Source organism: Penicillium odoratum (assembly GCF_028828045.1).
Source record: "Penicillium odoratum strain IBT 22623 chromosome Unknown utg000004l_segment0_segment0, whole genome shotgun sequence".
In the NCBI taxonomy this organism is placed as follows: Eukaryota; Fungi; Ascomycota; class Eurotiomycetes; order Eurotiales; family Aspergillaceae; genus Penicillium; species Penicillium odoratum.
In genome coordinates, this window is record NW_026643146.1 from 3109764 (window position 1) to 3135251 (window position 25488).

At 47.7% G+C, this 25488-nt stretch overlaps 9 protein-coding genes across 9 annotated transcripts; 6 read left to right on the forward strand and 3 right to left on the reverse strand.

Moving 5' to 3' along the window:
- Nucleotides 1-615: 615 nt before the first annotated feature.
- On the forward strand, nt 616-4527 carry N7520_005439 (uncharacterized protein; the record flags this gene model as incomplete). Its single annotated transcript, XM_057139373.1, has 1 exon — nt 616-4527. One exon carries the CDS (start codon nt 616-618, stop codon nt 4525-4527), a length of 3912 nt encoding a protein of 1303 aa, XP_056997580.1.
- Nucleotides 4528-5972: 1445 nt separating this feature from the next.
- Nucleotides 5973-6539, reverse strand: N7520_005440 (uncharacterized protein; the record flags this gene model as incomplete). The annotated part of the gene is made up of 1 exon (XM_057139374.1): nt 5973-6539. The coding sequence occupies one exon, from the start codon at nt 6537-6539 to the stop codon at nt 5973-5975; it is 567 nt and encodes a 188-aa protein (XP_056997581.1).
- A 418-nt stretch (nt 6540-6957) lies between these two features.
- N7520_005441 (uncharacterized protein) lies at nt 6958-7194 on the reverse strand (the record flags this gene model as incomplete). The annotated part of the gene is made up of 1 exon (XM_057139375.1): nt 6958-7194. One exon carries the CDS (start codon nt 7192-7194, stop codon nt 6958-6960), a length of 237 nt encoding a protein of 78 aa, XP_056997582.1.
- A 1133-nt stretch (nt 7195-8327) lies between these two features.
- N7520_005442 (nucleotide pyrophosphatase/phosphodiesterase family protein) lies at nt 8328-10490 on the forward strand (the record flags this gene model as incomplete). Its single annotated transcript, XM_057139376.1, has 3 exons — nt 8328-8759; nt 8825-10091; nt 10141-10490. The coding sequence occupies 3 exons, from the start codon at nt 8328-8330 to the stop codon at nt 10488-10490; spliced, it is 2049 nt and encodes a 682-aa protein (XP_056997583.1).
- Nucleotides 10491-11555: 1065 nt separating this feature from the next.
- N7520_005443 (BCS1 and AAA domain-containing protein) lies at nt 11556-13343 on the forward strand (the record flags this gene model as incomplete). Its single annotated transcript, XM_057139377.1, has 1 exon — nt 11556-13343. The coding sequence occupies one exon, from the start codon at nt 11556-11558 to the stop codon at nt 13341-13343; it is 1788 nt and encodes a 595-aa protein (XP_056997584.1).
- Nucleotides 13344-14591: 1248 nt separating this feature from the next.
- N7520_005444 (SLC26/SulP family anion transporter) lies at nt 14592-16872 on the forward strand (the record flags this gene model as incomplete). The annotated part of the gene is made up of 3 exons (XM_057139378.1): nt 14592-14811; nt 14868-15013; nt 15061-16872. 3 exons carry the CDS (start codon nt 14592-14594, stop codon nt 16870-16872), a joined length of 2178 nt encoding a protein of 725 aa, XP_056997585.1.
- Nucleotides 16873-17874: 1002 nt separating this feature from the next.
- Nucleotides 17875-19755, forward strand: N7520_005445 (uncharacterized protein; the record flags this gene model as incomplete). Its single annotated transcript, XM_057139379.1, has 6 exons — nt 17875-18105; nt 18159-18487; nt 18539-19379; nt 19427-19545; nt 19596-19679; nt 19731-19755. 6 exons carry the CDS (start codon nt 17875-17877, stop codon nt 19753-19755), a joined length of 1629 nt encoding a protein of 542 aa, XP_056997586.1.
- A 688-nt stretch (nt 19756-20443) lies between these two features.
- On the reverse strand, nt 20444-21750 carry N7520_005446 (TauD/TfdA dioxygenase family protein; the record flags this gene model as incomplete). The annotated part of the gene is made up of 4 exons (XM_057139380.1): nt 20444-20581; nt 20634-20767; nt 20829-21561; nt 21622-21750. 4 exons carry the CDS (start codon nt 21748-21750, stop codon nt 20444-20446), a joined length of 1134 nt encoding a protein of 377 aa, XP_056997587.1.
- Nucleotides 21751-24196: 2446 nt separating this feature from the next.
- On the forward strand, nt 24197-25091 carry N7520_005447 (uncharacterized protein; the record flags this gene model as incomplete). Its single annotated transcript, XM_057139381.1, has 2 exons — nt 24197-24425; nt 24475-25091. 2 exons carry the CDS (start codon nt 24197-24199, stop codon nt 25089-25091), a joined length of 846 nt encoding a protein of 281 aa, XP_056997588.1.
- Nucleotides 25092-25488: the final 397 nt, after the last annotated feature.

Genomic DNA, 25488 nt, shown 5'->3' on the forward strand with positions numbered 1-25488 from the left:
CGGGATCTATTTTTGGGCTTCTTAGGTCTTGTCTATCATTGGTGGTGGTTTAAGCGCCCTGTTCTCAGCGCGTATGCAGCCCCATTGCCACTCTGCACTTGAGATGATCTTCATGAAACGTCCAATAGCGGCGATTTAACTCCCGTTTAATTTAGGTTGTCTGGGATAGGTATAGATATAGTGACTTGAGATGATTTGATTGGCTTTTAGCTGACACTTTTGACTTAACATGAATGCGTCTAGATCGGATCGAAAAGCTACATGCATAACAGTGACAGAAGCTCTTTTCTTCACGGATCTCCCGACTTTTCCTTTCTCTTCTCTCTTCTTCACATCTTCACTCTTTGACCTTCGATCGGATTCCTTTATCTCGTTGTTGTTGCTTCTCCTTCCCGACATTGAAAGCATTTCCGTGGCGTTTCTTTGACTACATTGTTTCAGGAGTCATTAATATTAATAGAGACTGCGTTGTTTCCTCCGATATCTACTGCAGAATCCGACTTCCTCTCTACTTGACTCTTCATGCATCGGACATATGGTATGTCGTGTGAATGGAGTCGCCTATGCTGTCTTACTAAACGCTATTGTGTAGTATTTTGATCAAACATTCACAAAATGCTCTCCAAACGACAGAAACCGCAGCCGCAACTGCAGGTCCCAGTTCCGACTTTCCCCCTATCATCACCTATCACCGAGGAAGTGGAGGGTTCCTCGTGCTCTTCTGCCGAGGACCACGAGTTGGAACGGAGTCGACCGTTTGATTTCCTGGTCAAGTCCACGCGACAAAAGGTCGAGAGGTCACAGAAAGAGGGGAACCGGTCTCCGAATATCTCGAATTCGCATCGTGGCTATGGAGATACCCCAAGGCTGAGCCTGCGTGGCATTACAAAAAAAAAGAAAGCCCCCAAACCGGTCGGCCTCAATTTAGTCACGGACTTTTCACTTTCAGCCCCTTCACCCAAAAGGCAACTCGATGATATCACAGCTCCATTTGTGGACTTGAATGATCTGAAACAACTATCCAAGGCTCGAGAAAAAGAACGCTCAGCACAAAAGGACAAGACAAAGAGCGGCTCTCGAAGGAGAGCTCCTCGGACTGGGCCACCTCAGGAACCAAGTGATCACGATGTGTCCTTTCTCAGCCCAGATGCCGAAAATAGACCTAACAATCGATCCGAGTCCGGTCTATCACCCTCCGATCGTCATGTTATGATCGGTCTGACGGTTCCATACCACGAATCCTCGGATCGAGCAAGGGAACTCGACAGTGCAGGCGACCAACCGCTCACTCCCTCGATAATCGTCACTCCTGCCTGTGAAGAAGCGCCCTGGTCTGTAGACACGGCCAGTCTAGAAGGAACACGACCCCGAGCAACATCCAGCGTATATTCTCAACCCACACCACGTCTTTGGGATAGTGAGACTGATATCCCACCGGTTCCTGCCATCCCCAAGGAACATTCCATGTCCAAAAAGCAAACCGAGGCTGAGTATTTAAATGCCCATTTTGCTGCTATGACACGGAAGCGCCAGTCTCTTTCGGCTGAAACGATTTTCGAGAATGATAGCCCGGATGAGGAATGTTCACGCGTTGTCGATGATAATGATCAGAGCCCGTTGAATCGGCTGAGTGTTAACACGGAAGCGAGCCGGCCACAATCTCAAGGATGGTGGAACGTATTGCTCTCACCTTTACTCGGTCGTTCGGATACACTTTCTAGTAAGAAGTCTCCACTCAGCCCATGGTTTTCTCGGGCGAGTCCATCTACGCCCATATCACAAGCAGTCCGGGCGAAGGAGAAGATAAAGGAAAAAGAGAAGGAGGTTTCTTGTTTCTCGCCTGATACACCAGAGACAGTCGTGGTAGATCAGTGGCAGGAAAGAAACAAAGGTCTCGAGCAATATCGCTCTCTCGATGAGGCCGTCCCGCCAGTCCCAAATAGACAAACTGCCATGTCGATGATGTTCCAGGGAAATCGGGTTCAGGGCGAAGCGGCAGAGTACTACCAGGCTTGTGCACATGAGCTGTTCAGCAAAACGCCATATTTTGACTGTTTCAATCATGTATGTTCGATTACGCCGCCTACTATTATTTCAAGCCAGCCAGGCCTCGAGGCAACCGTCACGGGCGATCGAGGGCTAGCTTTGGCTGAAGCTGAGCTTCTGCATGATCCATCGGAGATAAAGGATGATGAAGTTACGATTGCTGCTCGTGGATTGCTCATTGATGTGGATACACCTTCTCAAGATGCCATGAAGAATTCCGAGTGCGCAAAATGCTCACATTTGCGGGTTTCAACGAGCAGTACTGCTTCTTGGGCTTCCACTGCAGTCGATACTGTAATTGGTGATGAGAAGAGTCCACCCGAAATGCCACAGAACACAAGGGACTTGGTTATTGAGCCTCCTATTCCAAATCCTACTCCACCCAACACCCTGGAGTCGGCTCCAGCGCCAGCTATCTGTCCACCAGAGCCAGCCCCAGTCCCGGCTCCGGCTCCGGCACCCTACTTGCCCCCGGGGCCCTTGATGAGAGAAGCAGAGCCAGCTTCTGAACCGTATATTCCACCACAACCCCCGGCTCAAGCACCACATTCGGAGATGGCAACTTCAGCTCCCGCGCCTTACTTCCCACACGAGCCCCCGGCCCAAGCTCAGCCTCCGCAGATTATCAATAACTACCACTATGCTGTACCGCCTTCCGAAATCCCTCCTCAGGCTCAAGTCATAGTTGAGAGAGCAATGCCTCGTTATATCCCAGTGTACCCCTCGAACAATCCTTTCTTTCCTCCACAGGAACAACCCCAGCCTGCAGTTTCAGGATGGCTAGTGGGACCTGCAGTTCCTCAGTCGCACTCCGAGGAGCTATCCCAGGAGCCAGATATCACCAAGATGCCCGAAGAATTCCAAGATAGACCACGAGATGTACCACAAGAGCATGAAAGAACACTTGAGCTTCTTGCGCCACCAGAGCAACATGGGCCACCCCAGGCGTCAGAGCCTATCTCTCCTGGCTTCCAGCGTGCTGCAGGTGGACCTGGGGCCATTCAGCTGTCTGAAGTCAATGCCCCGGCACCTGCATATGCACAGCACCACAGAGATGCCCCTCTTCCAGAACGACATGATCTCTACCCGACTCCAGGGGCGGCAGTGATGAACCCCACGGGAGAAATAGGGCCTGGTGAAGCTCGCCGACGTAGGCTGGAACGCGAAGATGCCGTAGGGAAGAAAGTCGGTGGTCTTTGGCGTGGACGAGGCTGTTTCAGCAAAAAGGGCTGCTTTGGACGCCCCGGGCGTGAAGGTCGCCTTCGCCGAAGATGGTATCTTTTCATCGGCTTGTTCTTCCTCATTATTGTGGTTGTGGCGGTTGCTCTGGCTACTACATTGACGAAGAAGGGAGACGAGACGCAGGTTCAGTCGCAGTGGGTCAATCTGACGAATTATCCGCCTATCCAAACTGGCATTATGACAATCGCTGGAACGGAGGCTCAAATCCAGGATTCTGGGTGTATCAATATTGAGACCCTGTGGAGCTGTGCACTTCCTAAGGGTACACAGCAGACTCAGAATGAACCTTATGCCGCAAATCAACCCACTTTTCGGGTTGAGATTCGCTACCGCAATGAGACCTCGAACACCACTAGTAGTTCGAATTCGACAACCAAGCGTGACATCTGGACGGCGGATCCAACTCCTCCGAGTATCGCGGATCAGACCTTCCTTGGAAATACAACAGATGATAACGCCAAGCCTTATGCTGGTGAGGAGACGCCTTTTTACCTGTCTGTCCTGTCATCGGCACATCTGTCATCGACGAATATCTTCCGCCGCGGTACCAATTCTTCATCCCTCATCCCTGCTCCAACAGAGGACTCAGATGGTTCAGCAGCAGCGGTAACACTGTACCCACTCCCCTCCTCCCAGCCAGTCCGTCTCTATAACCGAGGAGAGCCATCGGAGCATTACGGTTTCTATACATACTTCGACAAGTCCATCTTCCTCCAATCAAAAGCACCTCTCAACGATAGTACAGAAGATTATGATTCCGAAGATAACAACGGTGGCTCCACCCAAGCAGAAGCCAAAGCACGCTGTACCTGGTCACAGACTCGCTTCCTTGTCCAGATCTGGACAAACCCATCCGGTATGGGCTACTCTCTCCTTTCTTCCACGAGTGCCACAGCCACCGCGACAGCGACGTCTACATCTACATCTACATCTTCAACGGCTACGTCGTCTTCATCTGCGACGGATTATACTCGCCCTGGTTCTTTCCCGTACCCTGTCACGGTGACTGTAGATCGACACGGTGGCGATGCTGGTAAGAAGAGGGTTTATTGTTATGGGATTGAGGATAATGGTCACTACAATTTCACTGAGGCGAAGCTGCAGATTGAGAATCGGTCGGTTGGAGGGACTTTGATTAATCCTGCTTCTGACTCTACTTCTTCGTCGGCTTATGGTGGGATTGATGGTGGGACGGGGGGTTGTGAGTGTCAGTGGGTAAATTGGATATCTACTTCATAGAATGATATCTTGCCAAAATTAATTTCTTATGTTTATTCTCATTCAAATTTTGCTTCAGTGGTATTGTTTTCCATTTCATTATCTTATGCGAAAAGCCACTGTACTACTTTGAAATTTGTCTTACTTTCGAATGGACATGTTTACCTGCCATCGCCTTCTAAGTTTCATACCAGATATAGGCATGCTCTCTAGATAAATTTCAACATCCATTCGCTGTGTAGGATACTACGGTTCCGAGTGACAAATCAAAAAGCCTCGGCGAGGACTTGGTGAAGCCATTGCCTAGCGTAGGTAAGCAGAGCAGCATAGCACAGGCAATATGATTAATTCTCATATTAAGTTGTTTGCTAAGTAACATCATGTAGTAACAGTGAGTGGCTTTTTAATGACCTAAAAACTTTGATTGCATGGATTTTGAGTACAGAGTAGTATTCATAGGTAGGTAGGGCAAGTGATAAAACCAGTACTAAAGGAACAAACCGGTATAATCCACTCGGGCACTTCTTAGACGCGATATACAGGGGCTGAGTAGATCCACATTAGAAGCATCAAATTACGTGATATAGCTTGCATACTCCCTTGGTCATACTTCACTCGATGTTGCATGCTCATCTCGATGAGAAACCTTAATTAAAACCTTAAGTTTAGGCCCTGTTGGAACACTACTATTAATAGATGTATGACTACGACAAACAAACACGCAAGAGCAAGGTTGCATTTGCCACTTAGAAATAAGGTTTGAGTCAATATATCATCATTTGAAAATTTGCTATGAAAGATGGGATATCAGGCTGGGACCTAGGTGATGATCATCGTTCTCCAGGTAATGACTCATGAGGTACCTCTTTCTACTCCTTGTGTTCCTGCCACTTAGTTTGGATCTGCTTCACTTAACCCCTCAATACTTTGATGTACCTTCCTGGTTCCTCCCCTTTGGCCCTGATCTTAACTCTATCTATAACTATGACCCTGAGATGAAATTTAGAAAGGTGGACCTTAAAATGGTTCCTTGTGTTGGAGGAAATATTTTCACTGAGGTAGTCTCGGATGCAATTTTTTAGACCAGGATTGGACTAAAAGGACTGTGCATAAGTGTCAAGGGGCATTCCATTTCCAAGTCTCAAAATAAAATGCTCTATTGTGGAAAATCATCCGAAGCTGAACTTTTGGAAATTAGAATTATATTAGATCGGTAAATATCCCATACAACATCCTTAAAATATTGAAGAGCACGATCTAGAAATCAACCTGAACGCCATTCTCTTTTCCAACATCTTGCGTTTCCGCAGCTTCAATATGCTCAGAAAACGACCCACGGACAGCAGCCATGGAGACAAGATCAGACCATAACAAGAACCAGGGTTGACAGGATGGGGAGACAGGAGAAGTTTAAACACCATCATTAAATAACAAAGGAAAACACAATATTAGATATGATGACCCGCTTATGCGAGGAGCATAAGACCGTAGACAGCACCACCGACAATAGCGCCGGCAGCACCCATGGGGCCGACGCTGGAGCCGCCACTGGTGGGGTGGAAGCCACTGGAGCTGGGAGAGGCAGCAGAGCCGGCGCTGGAGCCGGAACCAGAGCTGGAGCCAGAGCTGGAGCCAGAGCCGGAGCTGGAGCCGGAGCTGGAGCCGGAGCCGGAGCCTGCGCCAGCGCTGGAGCTGGGCTTACCAGTGGCAGCGCTGACGGGGGTGCTGTGGATAAGGGGAGTGCTGACAACGGGAGTACCGGTAACAACGGTGCCGTTGCCGCCAGTAGTGCCGTTGTTGATGGGACCGCCAGTCACGATGGGGTGGGTAGCGGTGTTGACAGCAGCAGTACCGGCAGCAGCAGTACCGGCAGCAGCAGTACCGGCAGCAGCAGTACCGGCAGCAGCAGTACCGGCGGCACCGGTTGGGTCAACAGCACGAGCGAACTTCTCATGGACAGGGGGCTCAGCACGCTTGGCAGCCTGAACGCCAGCGGCGACGGCGAGAATAGCCACGGAGGTAGTGAAGTGCATTTTTATTTTTTGGGTGGATAAAGCTGGAAGCGGTTGTCTAACGAATGACGAAGCGTGCTGAGGAAGATTAGTATAAGCTGTTATCTTTCAATGAAGATATCCAAACACACCTAGATGAAAAAGATATCAATGCGTTGGAAAGCTGTGAAGGAAAGAGATGAGGAAGACGTTCTTATAGACCGAGAAGCTGTCTCAATCCGGCGTGTCTAGGGATATCAAGGCAAGTAGATGATGACATATAACGAAGGAGAACGGAAATTTTCCATCAAGGTTTTCTCGGACCCATATGTTCCTATCTATGATTGCCTGTGCCTCTCTGCCCTTGATGGGAACCCCGGCGCAACGGCGAGACGAGATTTGCAATCTTGGGGATTTCCGCATCCGGGGTGGACATTTTGATGTCACTCTGGGTACCCGCTCAAAGCTCATAATCCACTGTGGAACCATGGTACGGTTTGGGACCTACACCATAGACTTCCACCGAGTCAGAGACGAGGAAGGCTGTGCGGTGTTTATGGTGTTTGCAGACTTGGTCTTGCTGAGGGCAGATGTAGGTCACGTGTTCTCCCGAATAGGAAGGCGTTTGGCTCGCAAGCGGAAACATCGTCTCTGCCCCCGTCACTGCACCAACGGGGAATTCTTCGACGATCGACATGTGGAGGAAAGAACAATTGCATTTTCTGCTCTGAGGGATCCAAAACGGCGCGTGTTTGTGGGGGGGGGGGGGATCTGCATCCGCGAGGGAATGCGGCCAGAGAACAATGGGTGGGGAGAAGCTCAACCATTTACCCTGGTAGGAAATAGGAATCAAGACTCGTAGATCCAATTGTCAGTATATCTTACGATAGCTGAAAACTAGGAATTCAATTTTCTTAGAAGCCCTCTGGGTGGTAAGCGACAGGATTAAAGAGATAGAACTGTCTCTTGACGAGTTTGCTCCACAGTCAAGTTGTACAAGGGCAATAACATCGGAACTTGTCTCGGGCCAAAAGGTCAAGACTTCCTGAGGTCACAGTCACAACATTTGAAGGCTCTGTATACCATAAGGTCTGGCGGCTCATTGTCCTAGCCTTGAGACAATAGCGACTGCCCATGTGGACTTCAAGGGTTCGCAGCTTGAGCATAGCACTGCGATACTGCATCCGGAACCTTCTGTTTACATCAGTACCCCTACCAAATTCAGAACCATCCGTACTGAAGCTGACATCTGCAACCTTAAAGTCCATGTTCAATGTTGTGGAATGCAAAAGCGCATGCCCATGACGAAAGATTTCTCATAGAGCTGTCATTTGCGTCAACTCGCACATCCTGAGATGAAAGATGGAAATGGAAATAGACTCTGTGTTCAGATTCAAAGCGAAGGTATGATCATCATTATTCCAAGGCCATCATACAAGGCGCGAGCATGATCTATCATCAATAGTCAATAATGGCTTTCAGGATGTCTTAGATTTGAGAGTCAGGAGTGAAGTACAGTATTGTTCTGATGGTAATACATTTATACATTGTACGTGAAGCAACTCGGTTTGATTTACTGTTCGATTGGAAGAGAATATTTAAATTTGAAAAGAGGCATCCACTGTGATTGGAGAGACAATTTGACAAAATCCATGTTCTTAACATTTAGTCTCAGCATTTGAAGTTGAAATCGCCTGAGACATGGGGAGAAACATACAAATGGTCTTGGCGGGTTAATCCCGGCCCGCCGATCTCCCTTTTTCGAGATTCAACTACAACGCTGCTTCTCCCCAGCTTCGATGCATTCGTGTCGTGGCTCATACGCCCGCCATGTTGCGCCCAGAAAGCCCTGAACTTCTATCTCCAGCAAACTATGACGGCGATGCAGCCTCATTACGATCACCCTCCGAGCAAGACTCCGACTCCGAAGATGATGAGTTCCTTCGTCACCCCCGCAGCACCCTAGAGCTCGCCAAACACGATCGAGGCGTTCTCGAAGATGAAGATGAGTTGGAAAAATTGCTGACCAGACGTGGTCCGACTCATGGGTTGCGCAGGATGTTCAGCCCCAACGGAAGCAGTGTGCGGATTGGAAAGAAGGAACGGCGACGAGCGCGGAAGGAAGCCCGATTGTCGCGTCGAGAGAGGGTCAGCGAGGAAGGAGAGTTGATGTATGAGATGGAAGAAGGGCTTGGCGATGATGAATCCTTGATGAGCGGTTCTTCAATAGATTTGGATGAAGACGACTACATCTATGAACCGGTACGTCAAGTGCAGCAGTCACTCATTCATTCTCAATGCTAATGTCAACTTTGTTCTTCTTTTAGCCATCCAGACTATCATGGCGTAAATATTTATTCATATTCGCTCTCATTGTCGTCCTTTTCCTTATCCTCGTTCTCGGCGCATACAAAGCCTCCACCGGATTCCGAGCTGCACAAGTCCTCTCAAAACCCCTCCTGTCTAATGGCACAGCACTATTCGCCCCGACAACCATTCTTATCTCCCTCGACGGATTTCGGGCAGATTTCCTTGACCGCGGTCTGACACCAGCGCTTAGTTCACTGGTCGCGGACGGCGTCTCGCCTCAATACATGAATCCCAGCTTCCCCAGCGTGACCTTCCCAAACCATTTTACACTTGTCACAGGATTATATCCCGAGAGCCATGGGATTGTGGGGAATACATTTTGGGATCCAGACCTGGAGGAAGAATTCTACTACACGCATCCGTCAGTCAGTATGCTGCCAAAATGGTGGAATGCTGAGCCGTTATGGGTGACGGCAGAGAAACAGGGCGTCAAGAGTGGTATTCACATGTGGCCAGGGTCAGAGGCTCATGTTGGAACCCCGGAGCCAACTTATTTGGATAAGTATAACGGAACTGAGGCTTTGTCCCGCAAGGTCAACCGTGTCTTGGAGCTTCTTGATCTGCCCGGTGCAGAGGACGAATCGCAATTGTTGCCAACGCGACCCCAGTTCATTGCAGCTTACGTGCCGGATGTTGACCGAGACGGTCACAACTATGGACCCAACAGCACTGAAATTCGAACCACTATCTCACACGCCGACGAGATGGTGGGAGGTATTGTTGCTGGTCTCAAAAGCCGCAATCTCACGGACGTGGTCAACATTGTGGTTGTTTCAGACCACGGCATGGCTACAACCTCCACCGAACGCCTCATTCAGCTGGAGGATATCATTGACCTTGATCTGGTGGCTCACCTGGATGGATGGCCATCCCGCGGCATTCGGCCCAAGCGACCGGAAGATCTAGCAACGCTGCAAGCTCAGCTTGAGAAGGTGGCGCCCGATTATGCGCACGCTTTTGAGTTCTATACCCGAGAAAACATGCCTGAGCGCTACCATTTCAAATACAACGATCGCATTGCCCCGCTGTGGGTTATTCCAAAGGCTGGGTGGGCTATTGTGGAACGCCCTGAATTTGATGCGGTTGAAGCGCTGAAAACAGGACAAGTTTATCACCCAATGGGTATCCATGGCTATGACCATGAACACCCGCTGATGCGGGCGATTTTCATCGCGCGGGGTCCAGCGTTTCCCCATACTCCCAACAGCCGCCTGGATGCATTCCGTAAGTTTTCTTGGTCCAGATTCGAGACGTATCAGCTAACCTATCGTAGAAAACATTGAGGTATACAATATTGTTTGTGATTCCCTGGGCATTGACCCACATCCGAATAACGGGACACTTCGACTTCCCCTTCACCCAGTCGGGCTTCATTCGGACAAGGACGTGCCGCCTATGGAACGCCCATCAGATCCACCCGAGCCAGCCTCAACTGTTATTGTTTCACCAGAGCCAACGAGTCCCGCATCAGATGCCCCAACTGAGGAACCGCCTACATCAGACCCCAACAGCCACGACAAAACTTCATGGTGGGGCTCCCTGGTGGACAAATTGGAAGAATGGAAGGAGTGGGCGGGGGAATTGGTCTCGGCTGAGCAGGCCAACCACCCGCAAGGCGCATAGTGGCTGGCGGAATGCGTTTGCTACATCATATTCCATTTTAATTCGGCCGGCTTACTGGCCAAGATTTCCGAGATACCCATGTTTATAAGCCTCTAGAGTAGATAATACATAGTACTTTTGTGCAACCCTTTGGAAGTTCTCTACAACCCGAGGACCGTGCCACCATACATAACGTCCTCGCCCCAATCATTGGAGACATCCAGGTTCTAAGGTTTACCATATATAGGTGAGTCTAGGTTCATGGTCTATGTATGATTCGCATGCTTCCATAAGTTCCGAGAAATTTCAAAATTTATTACTGATTCTGTTCAAATTAGCTTACGCAGAGACAATCAACAGTTTGATTGATGATGCATGATGTGGAATGCGTTGCTGAGCTAAAGATTTCGGTTATGTAGCCAAAGCCGGGGAATCCCACATCAACCAGTACCAAGTGGTCGAGCGGAAACTCGACTATCTTATCTTCCTTGGTCTAGGGGTCATGATTTCCGCTTGTCATTAACACTGATACGCGCGGGAGACCGGGGTTCGATTCCCCGAGGGAGAGATTTCTTTTTTTGCTCTTCTTTTCGAGTCTTTTTTGTTTCATTTTCTTGATTTTATTCTCATTCATATTAGCCTTGTGATCACTCGGCTTTTTTTCGCTTTAAATGACGTATCTGAGGCCAAATCAGTAGATCACTGGGTCCAAGCCACTCGAGTCATGCACGAGTCAAACTGTACTACAGGCAGGCAGCCATCAAGCAAGGCTCGGACACCCAATTGGGCGCCCGCAAGGCTTTCTTCGGGAATGAGGCTCTTTTTGCTAACTTACGTATAAAAAAGCCATTTTACTCGCCTTCAAATATTTGTACATATCAGCACAGGCACCTGGGCATTTATAAGCTTGAGGTTTGCTCAGTCCCTTACTCCTTCCTATTATCACTCTCTCTTTCTTCTCAATACTCTGCTATTGGACTTGCTGTTTCTTCCCGAGTCTTTACTTCTTCACATTCAGCTTACTTTTTTTTTTCTCGCTTCCTCTTCACACTTTCAATTTACAAACTACGGACCTAAATTCGGATCATGGATTCCAACCAAACAATCCCTCTGTCTGAACGGACAGGTATCTCCTCGCATGAGACGCTCTTCCTAGATGCCATGATCCCAGGATACTCGCTAGTCTCACGCTTCCTGCTATCATACCTCAAGATCGATCTCGCAGCTTATCTCCAACAACTGATTTTTTTGGTTATGGTTGGTGCTGCCACCAAATATGCCATTTCATACATCAGCGATTTTGTCAAGGAGTATCTGGTCTCCACTGCAGAGATTCGCTTGGACGATGAAACATTCAACTACTTCATGTACTGGATCTCACGACAGCCACACATGAAACGCACCAACCGCTTTGTTGCTGGTGTGAAGTCCAACGGCTACTGCAGCGAGGGGGAATCTGAGGATGATGACAACAACCCAGACCAGGATAATGGCGAGTGGGATGAGCCCGGTAGCGCTGATGGCGTCTCCTGGGATGAATACTGGGCCAAGGTCATGAGTCGCGACAAGTACAAGCCCCTTCGCTTTACTCCATCCCAGGGCCGTCATATATTCTGGTATAAGAGGAGGCCCTTGATGCTAGAGCGAAGGCATCAGACCAGCAGCCACAGATACGTCTTGAATAATGAGCGACTCTACCTTTCTTGTCTCGGTCGCGATGCATCTATCCTTCGAACTGTCTTGAACGAGGCACAGCAGGCATATGTGCAGCGGGATGGGAACCGCACGATCATCTACCGTGGTACTAACCGCTACTATTCCCGTGGTGCATGGGACTGGGCTCGGTGTATGGCCCGGTCGCCGCGGCCGCTGTCGACGGTTGTGCTCGACCCACGGCAGAAGGACGAATTCATTGACGATATCAAAGAGTATCTTCATCCGCGTACCCGTCGCTGGTACTCGAACCGTGGGATTCCATATCGACGTGGATATCTTCTACACGGTCCCCCTGGTACAGGAAAGACCAGTCTATGCTTCGCTGCGGCGGGTCTGTTTGGCCTGAAGCTTTACCTTCTCAATCTGAACTCCAAGTCTCTTGACGAAGAGAGCCTTGCTTCTTTGTTCTCCGAATTGCCAAACAGATGTATCGTCCTTCTTGAGGATGTTGACACGGCTGGGATCACCAAGACCCGTGGTAAGACCATTGCAGATATCGATTCTAAAGAGAGCGAGGATGACGCCGACCTCGAGGAGGTTCCCGCCGAGGAGGTCGATGCCATCGTCGTTGAGGAAGCTGTTAGTACTGACAAGGCCGATGGAATCACCCTGTCAGGCCTGTTGAATGTGATTGACGGTGTCGCTGCCAGCGAGGGACGTATTCTCGTGATGACTTCGAACCACCCGGAGAAGCTAGACGCAGCACTCCTTCGCCCTGGCCGAGTGGATATGAGGGTTGCCTTTGGATATGCCAGCAAGATGGCCATCGAGGAGCTCTTCAGCTCAATCTATATGGCAATGGATGGGGACTCTCCTCGCACGTCCGCTGCCCAGCGCACCAAAAACGGGAATTCGAAGCTCGCTAACAGTTTTTCCACCCCCAATGGACATACACGGAGCAAGAGCCTAGAGTTGCTGGAAATAGAAGTGAAAGAGAAAGAAGCGCATCAGACTTACCTCACAGAATTGCGCTCTCGCATAAATACGCTGGCCAAGGAATTTGCATCAATCATTCCGGCTGATGAGTTCACTGCTGCTGAAATTCAGGGATATTTGCTCAACTATAAAAACACCCCCGAGGTGGCCATTAAGGGCGCAGGAGATTGGGCGAATACCCTACGGGAGAAGAAAAAAAGGCGCGAAGAAAAGCGTGTTTAGTTTGGCGTTCAGATACTTGGCCATACGTAGTATATTCGTTAGGGTGTATAGGGTGTATGTCGATTATGACTTTGCAACATGATTTTCTATTCATGATTACTTCAACTGGGGATTCTAGCATTGATAGATCAGTTGAAGAATGGTATAATAACGAATGATCAATCTCCAGCTACTTGTTTAACAGCAGTAGAGTTCTTCCTGACTTATGCTGCCCAGAGGTCTTTATTTGAACAAATCGCAATAAGTCCTAATGAATGATAGGCTGTATTGGGTATGTATAATCAAAAGAAAACAACATCAAAAGGTCGTGAGCGCGTTATCTCTTCAAACCAGACAAATCAGACAATAATAGCAGTTTCACCGGTAAGACTAACATTAGCGACATATATGAACCTCTCCATCTTTACAGCATTATAAAAATCATGAAAAAATATCCGATCACCACGTCCAGAAACAGTCGTACTTCCAGGTGACGCCAACCCGTTCTCACCCGTCTTAACCAACTGAACGATATAAATTGATGCCTTGGTGCCTGATTGTGAATCGACCCAATTAGGGTCTAACGTAGGATTCCATGAACATAATCTCCTCTACTCAGGTCTCCCCTTTTCTTCCTTTTCTCATCTCTCTCTCGGAATGCAAGCAAATTTCTGTCTCTTTTTACATAGTAGGCAGTTGGCTCAGCATCATGTTTGATTTCAAGTCCAACGATGCTGGCCAGAGCTCAAATGACCGGTAGTATATAGATTAGTCTTCCCTCCCCTTTTCCCTCCATCGTGTTCCCTCTACTGTTGTCATGCATATAACTGACAATTCTGACTAAATGTTGGGATGTAGTAGGGGCTGACTCTGCATCTCTTCAGGCTTCCGGTCTGCCTCACGGGACCGCCACATTCTTATGTGAACAAGTGTGACCCGATGCAACCCAAGTCTGACCCAGGAATTTGAGCCACAGGAACTGGCAGTTCCCATCCATCATCTAATTTGATAGGTCACTACATGTACTTCAAAATTCGCTCCATGGGCATAGATTATGCTCGTGTTCCCTTTCGCATTCCTCTGTCGAATTGAACCCAATATACTTTTATCTTCTCGTTGTACCGGCACACATACCTTAGTATCCAAAAACTGGTTTTCCATTGGCCCATATGACTCTCTCTTTGACCATGTCGCTATATAAGCCTATCCTTCCCTTTCTCGGATTGTTGATTACGCGTTCCCCTGAATTCGATTTATTGCCCCCGCACGATGGTGCGATTTCTTAAAAGAATCCTTGGCCTCCAGGACCCGTTCAACCCCTTGGGTAAAGTTTCCGACGAGCAAGAATTAGATCCCACAGTTTTGGACTGGTTGAACGAAACATTCCCGTCAAGAAGCCAGCTACTCCAATATGTTCGTGGACTTTTCCCATTCTGCCAGTGGCTTGGGCATTACAATCTACAATGGTTTTTCAGTGATTTAATTGCAGGTATGGACAACGATTTGGCCACTTCGCATCCCATTACTTACATATTCCCAATACAGGAGTAACGGTTAGTGCGGTCGTGATCCCGGAGAGCGTGGGATATGCGAAATTAGCGGGACTACCAGCTCATTATGGGCTATACGCATCTTTCACCGGTGGAATGATCTACTGGATCTTTGCAACATCCAAAGACATCACTATTGGGGTAGGTGCTCAAATTGAGGATTCGAGGCCATTTTTAACGTAGAACAGCCCGTCGCGGTATTATCCACCGTCATTGGTGCGATCGTCAGAGATGTACAAATCGCCTATCCCGGATCCCCTGCGCCCCAGATCGCCATGTCAATTGCTATAATATGTGGGGGTGTCGTCACATTCCTCGGTCTGACCAGGTTGGGTTTCATCATCGATTTCATTCCTCTTCCATCGATCACTGCCTTTATGACTGGATCTGCGATCTTGATATGTTCCGGGCAAGTCAAGAATCTGCTTGGAGAAACCGCCAGCTTTAGTCTGGATGACCCTGCATATCAGATCATACTCAATGTTTTTAAGAATCTGCCTTCGGCAAGGGGATATGATGCAGCCATGGGACTTTCTGCGCTTGTCCTTTTATATGGGATCCGCACGATGTGCAATTATGGAGCCCAGAGGTATCCACGGCGCGCCAAACTTTTCTTCTTTTTCTCGAACCTGCGGAAATTGTTCGTCATTTTGTTCTTCACGATGATAAGCGCCATAGTTAATATACATCGTCAAGAGGATCCCGTCTTCGAAATTGTTGGATACGTACCCCGTGGGTTGGAAGATGCCGGTGTTCCTATACTCTCCAGCGACATGATCCAACATATCCTTCCCAAACTCCCAGCTGCTGTCGTTGTAATGGTACTGGAACACGTCGCAACGTCCAAATCTTATTCTCGTATCAACAATTACACCGTGAACATATCTCAAGAGCTCATAGCCATCGGCATCACCAATCTCCTCGGCCCATTTGTCGGAGGATATCCTTCCACTGGCTCGTTGTCCCGCTCCACCATTCAGTCCAAAGCTGGTGTCCGCACTCCGTTGGCTGGTGTCATCAGCTCCACCGTTGTGCTAATTGCTATCTACGGTCTGACGCCAATGCTTTCTTACATCCCTCATGCCTCTTTATCAGCCGTGATCATCCATGTGGTGGCTGATTTGATCGCCGCACCAAACACTATCTACCAATTTTGGCTTATATCACCCTTGGATGCCGTGGTCTTTGCAGCGGGGCTCATCGTTTTAATTATCAATCGCATTGAAAATAGCATTTACGTCACTGTTTGCTTATCTCTGGCAATTTTGCTTTTCCGCCACATCAAGGCTTCTGGAAGACTTCTTGGTCGCACATGGATCGGAGATGAAGAAACCCAGAGACCCCTTTTCTTCCCTATTTCGGATGTCCAGAAGCCTCGCCAGTGGAATGTCGAAAAGCCACGCCCGGGTGTTTTCATCTACCGCTTCTCTGAGGGTCTCAGTTACTCCAATGTCGGCCACTACTTGGATGCCTTGGCGCAGGACATACTCAAGAGCACCCGTCGTACATGTGCATTGGACTCTGGGAAGAAAGGCGATCGTCCGTGGAATGACCCTAAGCCCAAAAATACAGGGAATACCGCGGATGAACTTCCACTTCTACGGGCAATTGTTTTTGACTTTTCGGCTGTGAATAATGTCGACGTTACTTGTGTCCAGGGGTTGATTGATGTGCGCAATCAACTCAACCGCCATGCTGCACCATCAGAGGTGCAATGGCACTTTGCCAACATTAAAAATAGGTGGACCAAGCGAGCGCTTTCTGCCGCAGGCTTTGGATATCCTACTATGCCATCCGTGGTTGAAGGTCAGCCTGTTTCAGTGGAAATAGAGATACAAGAAACTCGTGAAGACTTGGAGAAGGCAAAGGGGGCCACTTCATGCAAGGGACAGGTTTATGAGAAGCATGAAGCTCGCTCTGCACGATTAGAGCGCATCAGTCGACGCTTCTTTCATGCAGATTTGATCGGAGCTCTGGAAAGTGTTGATGCTTATCTGTAATCGAGTCCAAAAGTATAGACTATGTATTAGACGTGAACAGTTTACCAATGCTTCTGTTTTATGGCTTGTGGTTCCTTGGTGGTCGAATCGCCCAGCAATCACATCATTATCCCTGTAAATATCGTTAAAGTGCCAAGGTGCCAAGGTGGTCTGGGACTGGAGAAATAGCCGGCGTGCGCGCCCTCATTTGAAAGACCCTGAAAGGATTCTTAGATATTTAGCCAGCTATGGCGCAATCCCGGCCATGATTTCCATTCAACGTTGTAGAGATGATAAGCCGGAGAAAATGCATAAATTCCGTCTTCTATTCCTCCGGTGATGCAAGACTAGGGGCTTTCCGTTGCGCCTTTCGTGCGGCTCCTACTTCGGTTTTATAGATACTAAATCTGCTACAATATCTCATACTTAGTCTCCCACTCAGTATACCACTCATTATTCTACTCTGTACTCTACTCGGTCTTCTATCCAGTGTCTTACCCAGTATTCTACCTTTTTTCCTACCGGATTAGTTAAACTGTCAAAGGGCTATCCAAATTCATATATAGCGGAATAGAAAGAAAAGAAAGGTCGGAATTTCGAATAAATGTCTGAAAGTCCGCAGTCTACCCAATGAATAGAGGGGTAGATCGAAGTACCTGATTAGTACTTGCATTCGACTAATATGCCAGCCCAAGGCTGGAGGTACAAGTCTTTTCAATGTCTTCAAAAGTTGGAACAATGAATTCAATGAAATGAAAGTACATGAATCACATTAATTGAGAAATCCTAGACATCTGAGAGCATAATTAATACAATTATCTCATTTCAACTGGAAGGCACGACATCAATTGATGGCTGCATGTGTGATGTGATGACCGCCGAGCTAAAGGGATTGCGTGACCAGGCATGTATACCCCGCTAATTCAATGATATATAAACCATTAGAAGTATGACGAATGATTGTACAGAAGGGCAGCATACAGAGCGCGTACTAATTACCTTCGTTTGATCGCGATTAAAGACATGGCCGAGAAGACTGCGCGGGTTTCCGTCGGTCAGAAAGACTCTCCCGGAGTCAGTGTGTCAGACAATTCGGATCAAGAGTCGCAGCAAGTTCAAGTTTACGACAATGCTACTTTTCAGGTCCAGGGGGGTCATGAATTCTACCGTCCGATTGATAGCTATGAAGGAATTCATCGCTGGGACCCGGAATTTGAATGGACGGAGGAGGAGGAGCGAAAGATCGTTAGGAAAGTAGGTCATTTTCAGCAAGCTGATGTCAACTCTTACTGATATCCTACTGACAGATTGATCATCGTGTCCTGACCTTCGCCTGCGTGACATTCTTCGCCTTGCAACTTGATCGAGGAAATATCGGTCAGGCACTAGCCAGTACTTTCCTGACCGATTTACGCATGACGAGTAACGACTACAACTTGGGTCAGACGATCTTTTTGGTCTGTTTCCTTCTGGCTGAAATGCCATCTCAGTTGATATCCAAGAGACTGGGACCCGATCGCTGGATTCCTATTCAAATGATTCTGTGGAGTATCGTTGCAGCATGTCAGGCTTTTATCAGAGGAAAAAGCACGTTCCTAGCCACACGCGCTTTATTGGGATTAATAGAAGGTGGCTTGTAAGTATTAGTATCCTTCTGCTCGTTGGAGAAGCTAACTATTCAACTTAGTATCCCAGACACTGTCCTCTTTCTGTCATTCTTTTACAAATCCAATGAATTGCCCAAACGACTCGCTTGTTTCTGGATCTCGTTGACCTTGACTGGAGTTATCGGTGCATTTTTGGCTTTCGGGTTCCTCCATATCAGACTTTCCGATGATGGGGGCGCCTGGCGATATCTGTTTGCCTTTGAAGGTCTGATAACTGGAGTGATTGGAATCATCGCTGTGTTCTGGATGCCCGCTTCTCCGGTCCAAACAAAAGGAGGATGGCGCGGCAGAGATGGATGGTTCACGGAGCACGAGGAAAAAATCATTGTTAATCGAGTCATTCGTGACGACCCAAGTAAGGGAACCATGCACAACCGACAAGCTGTTACGCCGAAGTTGTTATGGGAGTCAATCCAAGACTACCACATGTGGCCGATTTATTTTCTTGGATTGATTTGGATGATTCCCTCGACCCCAGCTACGAACTATCTCACGCTACAATTGAGACAAGCTGGATTCGGGACCTTTCAGACAAATTTGTTGGCGATTCCGGCTGCTGTTGTTGGGATCATCGGTCTCGCATCCATTACGTGGATTGCGGAGCGAACTCAGCAGCGGTTACTTTCTGGTGCCGCGGTGGAAGTGTGGAATCTTGTTCTTCTGATCGCATTGGAAGTTTTGCCTGAGAAAAAGCTACCGTGGCCTAGATTCGCTATTCTGACTCTTCTTGTCGGAAGTCCGAGTATACATCCGGTCATCGTTGCTTTGACATCACGAAATGCGGGCTCTGTACGAACTCGGACTGTTGCTACCGCATTATACAACATGTCTGTTCAGATCAGTTCTATTGCGGGCGCTAATGTGAGCTATTGCAACTTATGACTCTGAGTATTTACTAACTACTGTAGGTCTATCGAACCCACGATGCGCCATACTATAAACATGGAAACAAAGTCCTTATTGCACTGGCGGTGGTCAGTCTGTTTTTGTTCATTGGTTCGAAGTTTTACTACGATTGGTGCAACAAGTATGTACTCTTCGCATTTGATCTTATTATAGGTGCTAATGAAGATTCAGGCGTAACGCAGCGAAGTGGGATGCAATGACAAGCGAGCAAAGGGAAGACTACCTACGTGAAACCCCTATCATGACTAATAAGAGGTTTGTGGACACAAGCCTATAATTCAACATGACCAACTAACATTTGAATAGAATTGACTTCCGCTTTTCTCGGTAAGACTATTGTCATATCGGATCTGGTTAAGCCAAGACGGGACGAAGCCATTATATAGAGTAATCTATCAAGTAATGAATATTGTTGGAGGTGATACGTGAATTTTACATCGAAAAGCACGAAAGATCATAATATGGAGTGGTATGGAGAGAAAAAAAGGCTCCAAGACAGAGAAATGGGATATGCCCATGCCAGCGTAAACAACCCGATATACTCGAGACAAATATGATAAATCGTTGTCGCACAAGCATTAAAGTCTCAAGATCAATTTTGAAAGATGTATCTCTAAAAGTAGCTTTATGCAGGGTATTTTGTGTCACATTAGACACTGATGTTGCAATATATCATCAAGGAAAAGTTGTATTTGTTATCGGCACAGACTGTCACTCTGAAAATAATACTGGATTCTTTGTTTACTGTCGGTGTCCCTGGGTCATATCATGTGACCTGAGCAGCGCTGGCATCCCGTTTAGGACTAGCTTAGTTTTGGGTCTGGGGGGATATCCTCTAGATCTTCTGCTCCTTCTCTCTTTTCTCCCCCCATACCCAATATCACATACGTTTTGTGTGAAGCTGTCAGCCTACATATTGTAGTCATCTTCCATCTTCCCCGCTTGGGGCCTATTGGCGCCAAGATTTACATACAGCTCCAATCTCATTCACGGCTGAAGTAAGATGAAATATTGCTTGCCTAGTTTGCCTCGTGTGATTTACTTTCCGGAATGTAGGGCGTTTCGTATGGGCGTTCGGCCTGCGGGGTAATTCGTGCCAAATGACGGCGCTCGCCAGTCGTCCAGTCAATAATCGCAGAATGGGCAGTCACGCGATTCTGTACATAGATTAGTTCAAGAATGGCGTCTTTATCGATGATAATAACTTACATCCCAAATGACAACAGTCTTAGGGGCCCATCGAATGCGAGCCTGGTAGTCAATACCTCGGCCGACATGAGCCAGCAAGAATGCTAGGAGAGCGTCACTTTCTTCTTTCTTCAGTCCCACGATACTGCGAGTGACTATTTCCCTATCAGCCTGAAGCATAAAAGAATACTGGGTAATGAGAACAATTATACTTACAACCAGCGTTGACAAAGAGCGCTTTTTCCCGGGTTACCGGATGAGTCCGAACAAGAGGATGCTCATTCTTTACTGGTTCTCGTCTCACAACACCATCACGAGCTCGGCTATTTTCAGCTTGTTCAAATCCAGAGTGCACGGCCTTCAGTCCATGCAGTCGCTCCTGGATTGCCGGGGAAAGTCGCTTGTATGCTTCAACTTGATCCACAAAAACAGTATCCCCACCCACTTCGGGACCATCAAGAAGATACAGCAGCGTGGTTCCAGGGGGCTGCTGCTCGTAGGTCACATCCGAGTGCCATGATACACTACTATTCTTCTCAGCAAGGTACTGATCAAACTCCCACGCGTTATTGTTGCGATGAACGAGATGAATCTCAGGATATCCCTCCGGAGACCCACTCGTGGGGTGGATGTGGTGTCGACCAAAGTAACCACCAAAGTCCAAGGCCTCTTGAATTGATAGGTCTGCAAAGTCCTGGTCTCGGAAGGCGACGACCTTGCGTTGAGCGACTAGAAGAGCGAGCTGGTCTTTTCCGGCGGAGTTGAGTTTGCTCAGCTGGATGCCTGTGACTTCGGAACCGACGGTTGGAGTGAGTTTTTGGATTTTGGATCCTTCAGCTAGGAGATCCTTAAAGCTATGGTCGGCGTTTTTGCCGTGATCGACGTGAGTAAACGGTTCAAGAGGGGGAAATTTCTCGCCATGATCCCAGGTTGGAAGATAGTGCGGATACTAAAATACCAAGGTTATGAGTACAAGAACATAATCTCATATAGACGGGTCTGGGCACACGCTGGCAGTAGTCTTTCCCCCTTCTTCTTCGATCACTCTTCTTATCTTGGGTTTGCCCTCGGCAGATCCAACGCCGTTTTTGATAGGAACGGTGATATTTGTAACGGCTTGGGAGATAGATGGCGTCATTTTTTTATCTTTGAACTGTGCTTGAGAATTTAGTAGTGTAGCGTTCCTGCGTAGCTCTTGACTCGCATATATATATAACTCGTATTCACGTCATAATCGCTTTGAATCACGCAGTTCTAAGGTCTCATAAACCATATAATTGTGACATCAGCGTAATCTGGTAAGTGGATGGTGTTTTCCAACGGGAAATGCTTGACACTACTTTTGAATGTCAAAGAAAGCCAACTGGAAAACTAGGGAATCTCATTAGAGGGATCACCTGATCCCTCTCCTAAACCCCCCCCCCCCCCTCCTCCCTCTCTCCTCTCTCTCTTTTTCTCACCCATTCTTCCTTCTCCCTAAATTTTCTCCTTTTTGTTTGTGCGTACACCATGTAGGGGCTTTGTCCCCTGTATGATAGATCAACTGTCGACAACCCTTATAAAGCAGGTTGTACCGATGGATAAGTGCACATAGTAGAGGAGTGAAGTCTTAACTTATTTTGCATTTTCACTCACGTCTTGCCCAAGGGTATAGATATTTCATTTTCAACTTTGCATTTCTCAATTCCTAAGGAAGACGTTTATGGAGAAGGTCAAGAGGACGGACCTACAGAGCCTGATGGATTATGAGGCAATCATGTCTCACCCGCAGGCGACTCGCTATGTCGCCGGATCTATGTTATCAAATGGTCTTCTCGGGCGGTTTCGCCAATGTGATATCGAGCCCGAAGAAGCAACTGAACCATCACACCAGGAGTTACCGCAATGGGCAAGGGGTGAAGATGATGCGTATCCAACACCAGAGTGAGCGATAACTGAGATATCGATCACAACGACAGTAGTTGATAAATGCAGAAGGAGATATACAGGAGGATATCGGGGATATCAAGGCATTTTACATAGCGATAGCGACGTTCTTTTCAGCGGGGTTTACTTTGCTTGGCATTTTCGGCTCTATTTCGGCTTCATCTTTACCTGTCTGGGTAGTATCATATCTATTTCCTTTACGCATAGCCATTCCTTACTGTGTGTGGGATTCACTGGCGTTGGGCATATTCTTGCTTCGGACGACGAAGCGCCTGCATTGCCACGGCGACCAGAGCTAGGCAGCATCAGGTTAATAGATCACCATCATCATCATCATCATCACCTTCTTAACTTTATACTCACTTAAGTTATCAGGGATGAGAGATTGTTCTTATAGAAATGCAAACGAATCGTAATACTGTTATGCATATAGTGACAGGCACCTATTGTGATGCCTTGGCAAAAACGATCGGATGCATGGTTTAGGCGTATCACATCCTAGATTTTAGGTATGATCAGGCACGCAGATAACATTGGCTAACCGTATTTAGAGCCTAATTTGCTACAAACCTGCTTTAATGTATCGATGTCGATCCTTTGAGGGAAATTGAAAGGAAAATCTCTTCGTCGCCTTACAGGCATCTAGACCAGATGCCCGGTTATTCAAATTTTCAAACCCCACCAAGACCGTCTTTCTGCACCAATTGACCAACCGACATGACCCATGTTAATGGTAAATGAACTTGAAAGAGGTGATAGCCTGAGTCTAGACTTATACAGATAGCTCAAAGGGAAAAACCTGTTCGGTAAGAGAAAGGTGGATATTAAGACGCTTGGACCCAGGGACAACAATGACGCGTCCCGTTTAAGGCAAAAGTGGAGGTCGGGATTCAACTTGTCAAATCATGGTCAAGTTACGGAGAACGTACAAATAGTCAAGTAACTAAATGAAATAGTTATATGAATCATGTCTGACCCAGATTCAATGTTTATTGATACGTCTTGATACGTCTCAATAATCAAAGTTTTCCAGTTCCTGGATTGTCAGGCCCGTTTCAAGGCCTAGCTTCATGCGGGGCTATCAACAATGCAGATTACTTGGCAGTGGCGTTCCTTTCTAGCTTCAAAGTTGAAAGAAAAATGAGAAAATGACACGGAGTCCGCCTACATGAATACTGGGATTAAATGTGCTTCTATGGAAATTTCGGATGAACCTAAATAGCAATGAGTTCCTGGGCAAAATATCATCATCGCCTTGTGGGATGGGTCTCTGAAAGATCCATTTTCCAGCAATTTCGGGCTTTTGATCTATGACAGGGATCATGTGGACACGCGGCCTGTCCCACGTTGGTAATTTCCCCGCTACATTAAACATTGATCCTATCGAGATGCGGTTAGTGTCTATAGTTTGAACAATCAGCATGAAAGAACCAATCAATTGGGGGATTTGATAGGTTCTAACGGCGAACACGCTCGCCTAATTCCCGGTTTTTGTATTTACTCGTGGATGATTCGTAAGTCTCTCGTAGGTCATTGCTTTTTCTCGATTACTTAAACCCCTGGGGTTGGCGATTTCGGTCTGACCTTAGACATTCGTTTTGAAGCACTGTTTACATTCGTCTCGCGCTCTTTCATAGCCCACCCTTTCAACCTACATTATGAAGAGCACCATTGCCATCGCAGCTTTCCTGGCTGGCGCTAATGCCCTCGTTGGTCGCCGTGATACCTGCTGTTTCGAGCTCACTGCCTCTGGAAGTGCCTCCGGTACTCTTGGCCAGCTGACCGACGGTCAAGTCCGCCTTGGTGACACCACCTTGTCGCCTTCCACGTTCTGCATCTCGAACTCTATCATTACTGATAGTGAGGGCCGTGGATGTGTTATCACTTGTGAGTCAGCCCATGCTTGTCAGATCGACAGAAACTAACCGTCTATTAGCGGAGACTACTCAGTTTCAATGTGACCAGGGCGCCACCGGCACCTCTGGCTTCACCTTAGCCTCTTCTGGGTTGCTGAGCTTTGACGGTAGCTCATCTTTCATCGCTTGCCAGACTGGCGAGGACAACGGTAGCAACATCTACACCACCAACAGCACCGATGTGACCCAGTGTGTTAGCATCCAGCTGACCGGCGACTCGTGCGCCGCTGCTTCCTCCTCCGTGGTATCCTCTGTTGTCGCTTCTTCTTCGCCGGCTTCCAGCACCCCCGTTGGTGTATCGCCTGTCACTACGGCTGCGTCTTCGGTCCCTGCTCTCCCTACCTCTAGCCCTCTTATCCCCAGCAGCCCGGCCAAGGTCTCTACCCCAGTTGTCTCTACTCCAGTTGTCTCTACTCCAGTTGTCTCTTCCAGCGCTGCGATCACGAGCTCCTCATCCGCCACTGCTTCGAGCACCATCACTACCAGCACTACCAGCACTTCTTCTACAACTAGTGCCTCCGCCTCTAGCGCTGCCTCCACAACTGCTGTCAGCGGCTCAGCTGTCTCTGCTCCCATGGGTCTCGCCCACTGGGTCGCTTCGGTTGCTGCGATGCTGAGCTTGATGGTGCTTTACTAGACCCTCATCTAGACATATACCTTATGGCCTTACCGAGATGATCGCTGAAATTGAGGAATTGATTTGAGGATCCTGCGATTAATGCGCCCAGATCAATTTGATTTGATTGGGTAATGTTTTGAACACGGTGCGGGTAATATTTGCAAACCGCATGAACACTCCTTTATGAATATAATATCGTGACTGAAATGATCACTAATGTCTCCCTGTTTGCACTGGCATGAAATTACAAGCCCCCAGTTCCCCAGCGATCGGTGATATACATCGTGGGAAGAAAGTGAATTTTGTAATTAGAACTGAGAAGTAATAATATGTTTATGATTATACACTATTAGGTAAAAGTACATAACTTTGAACCATTGAAGATCAGAACGAGTCTCTTTAGAAATACTCAAGC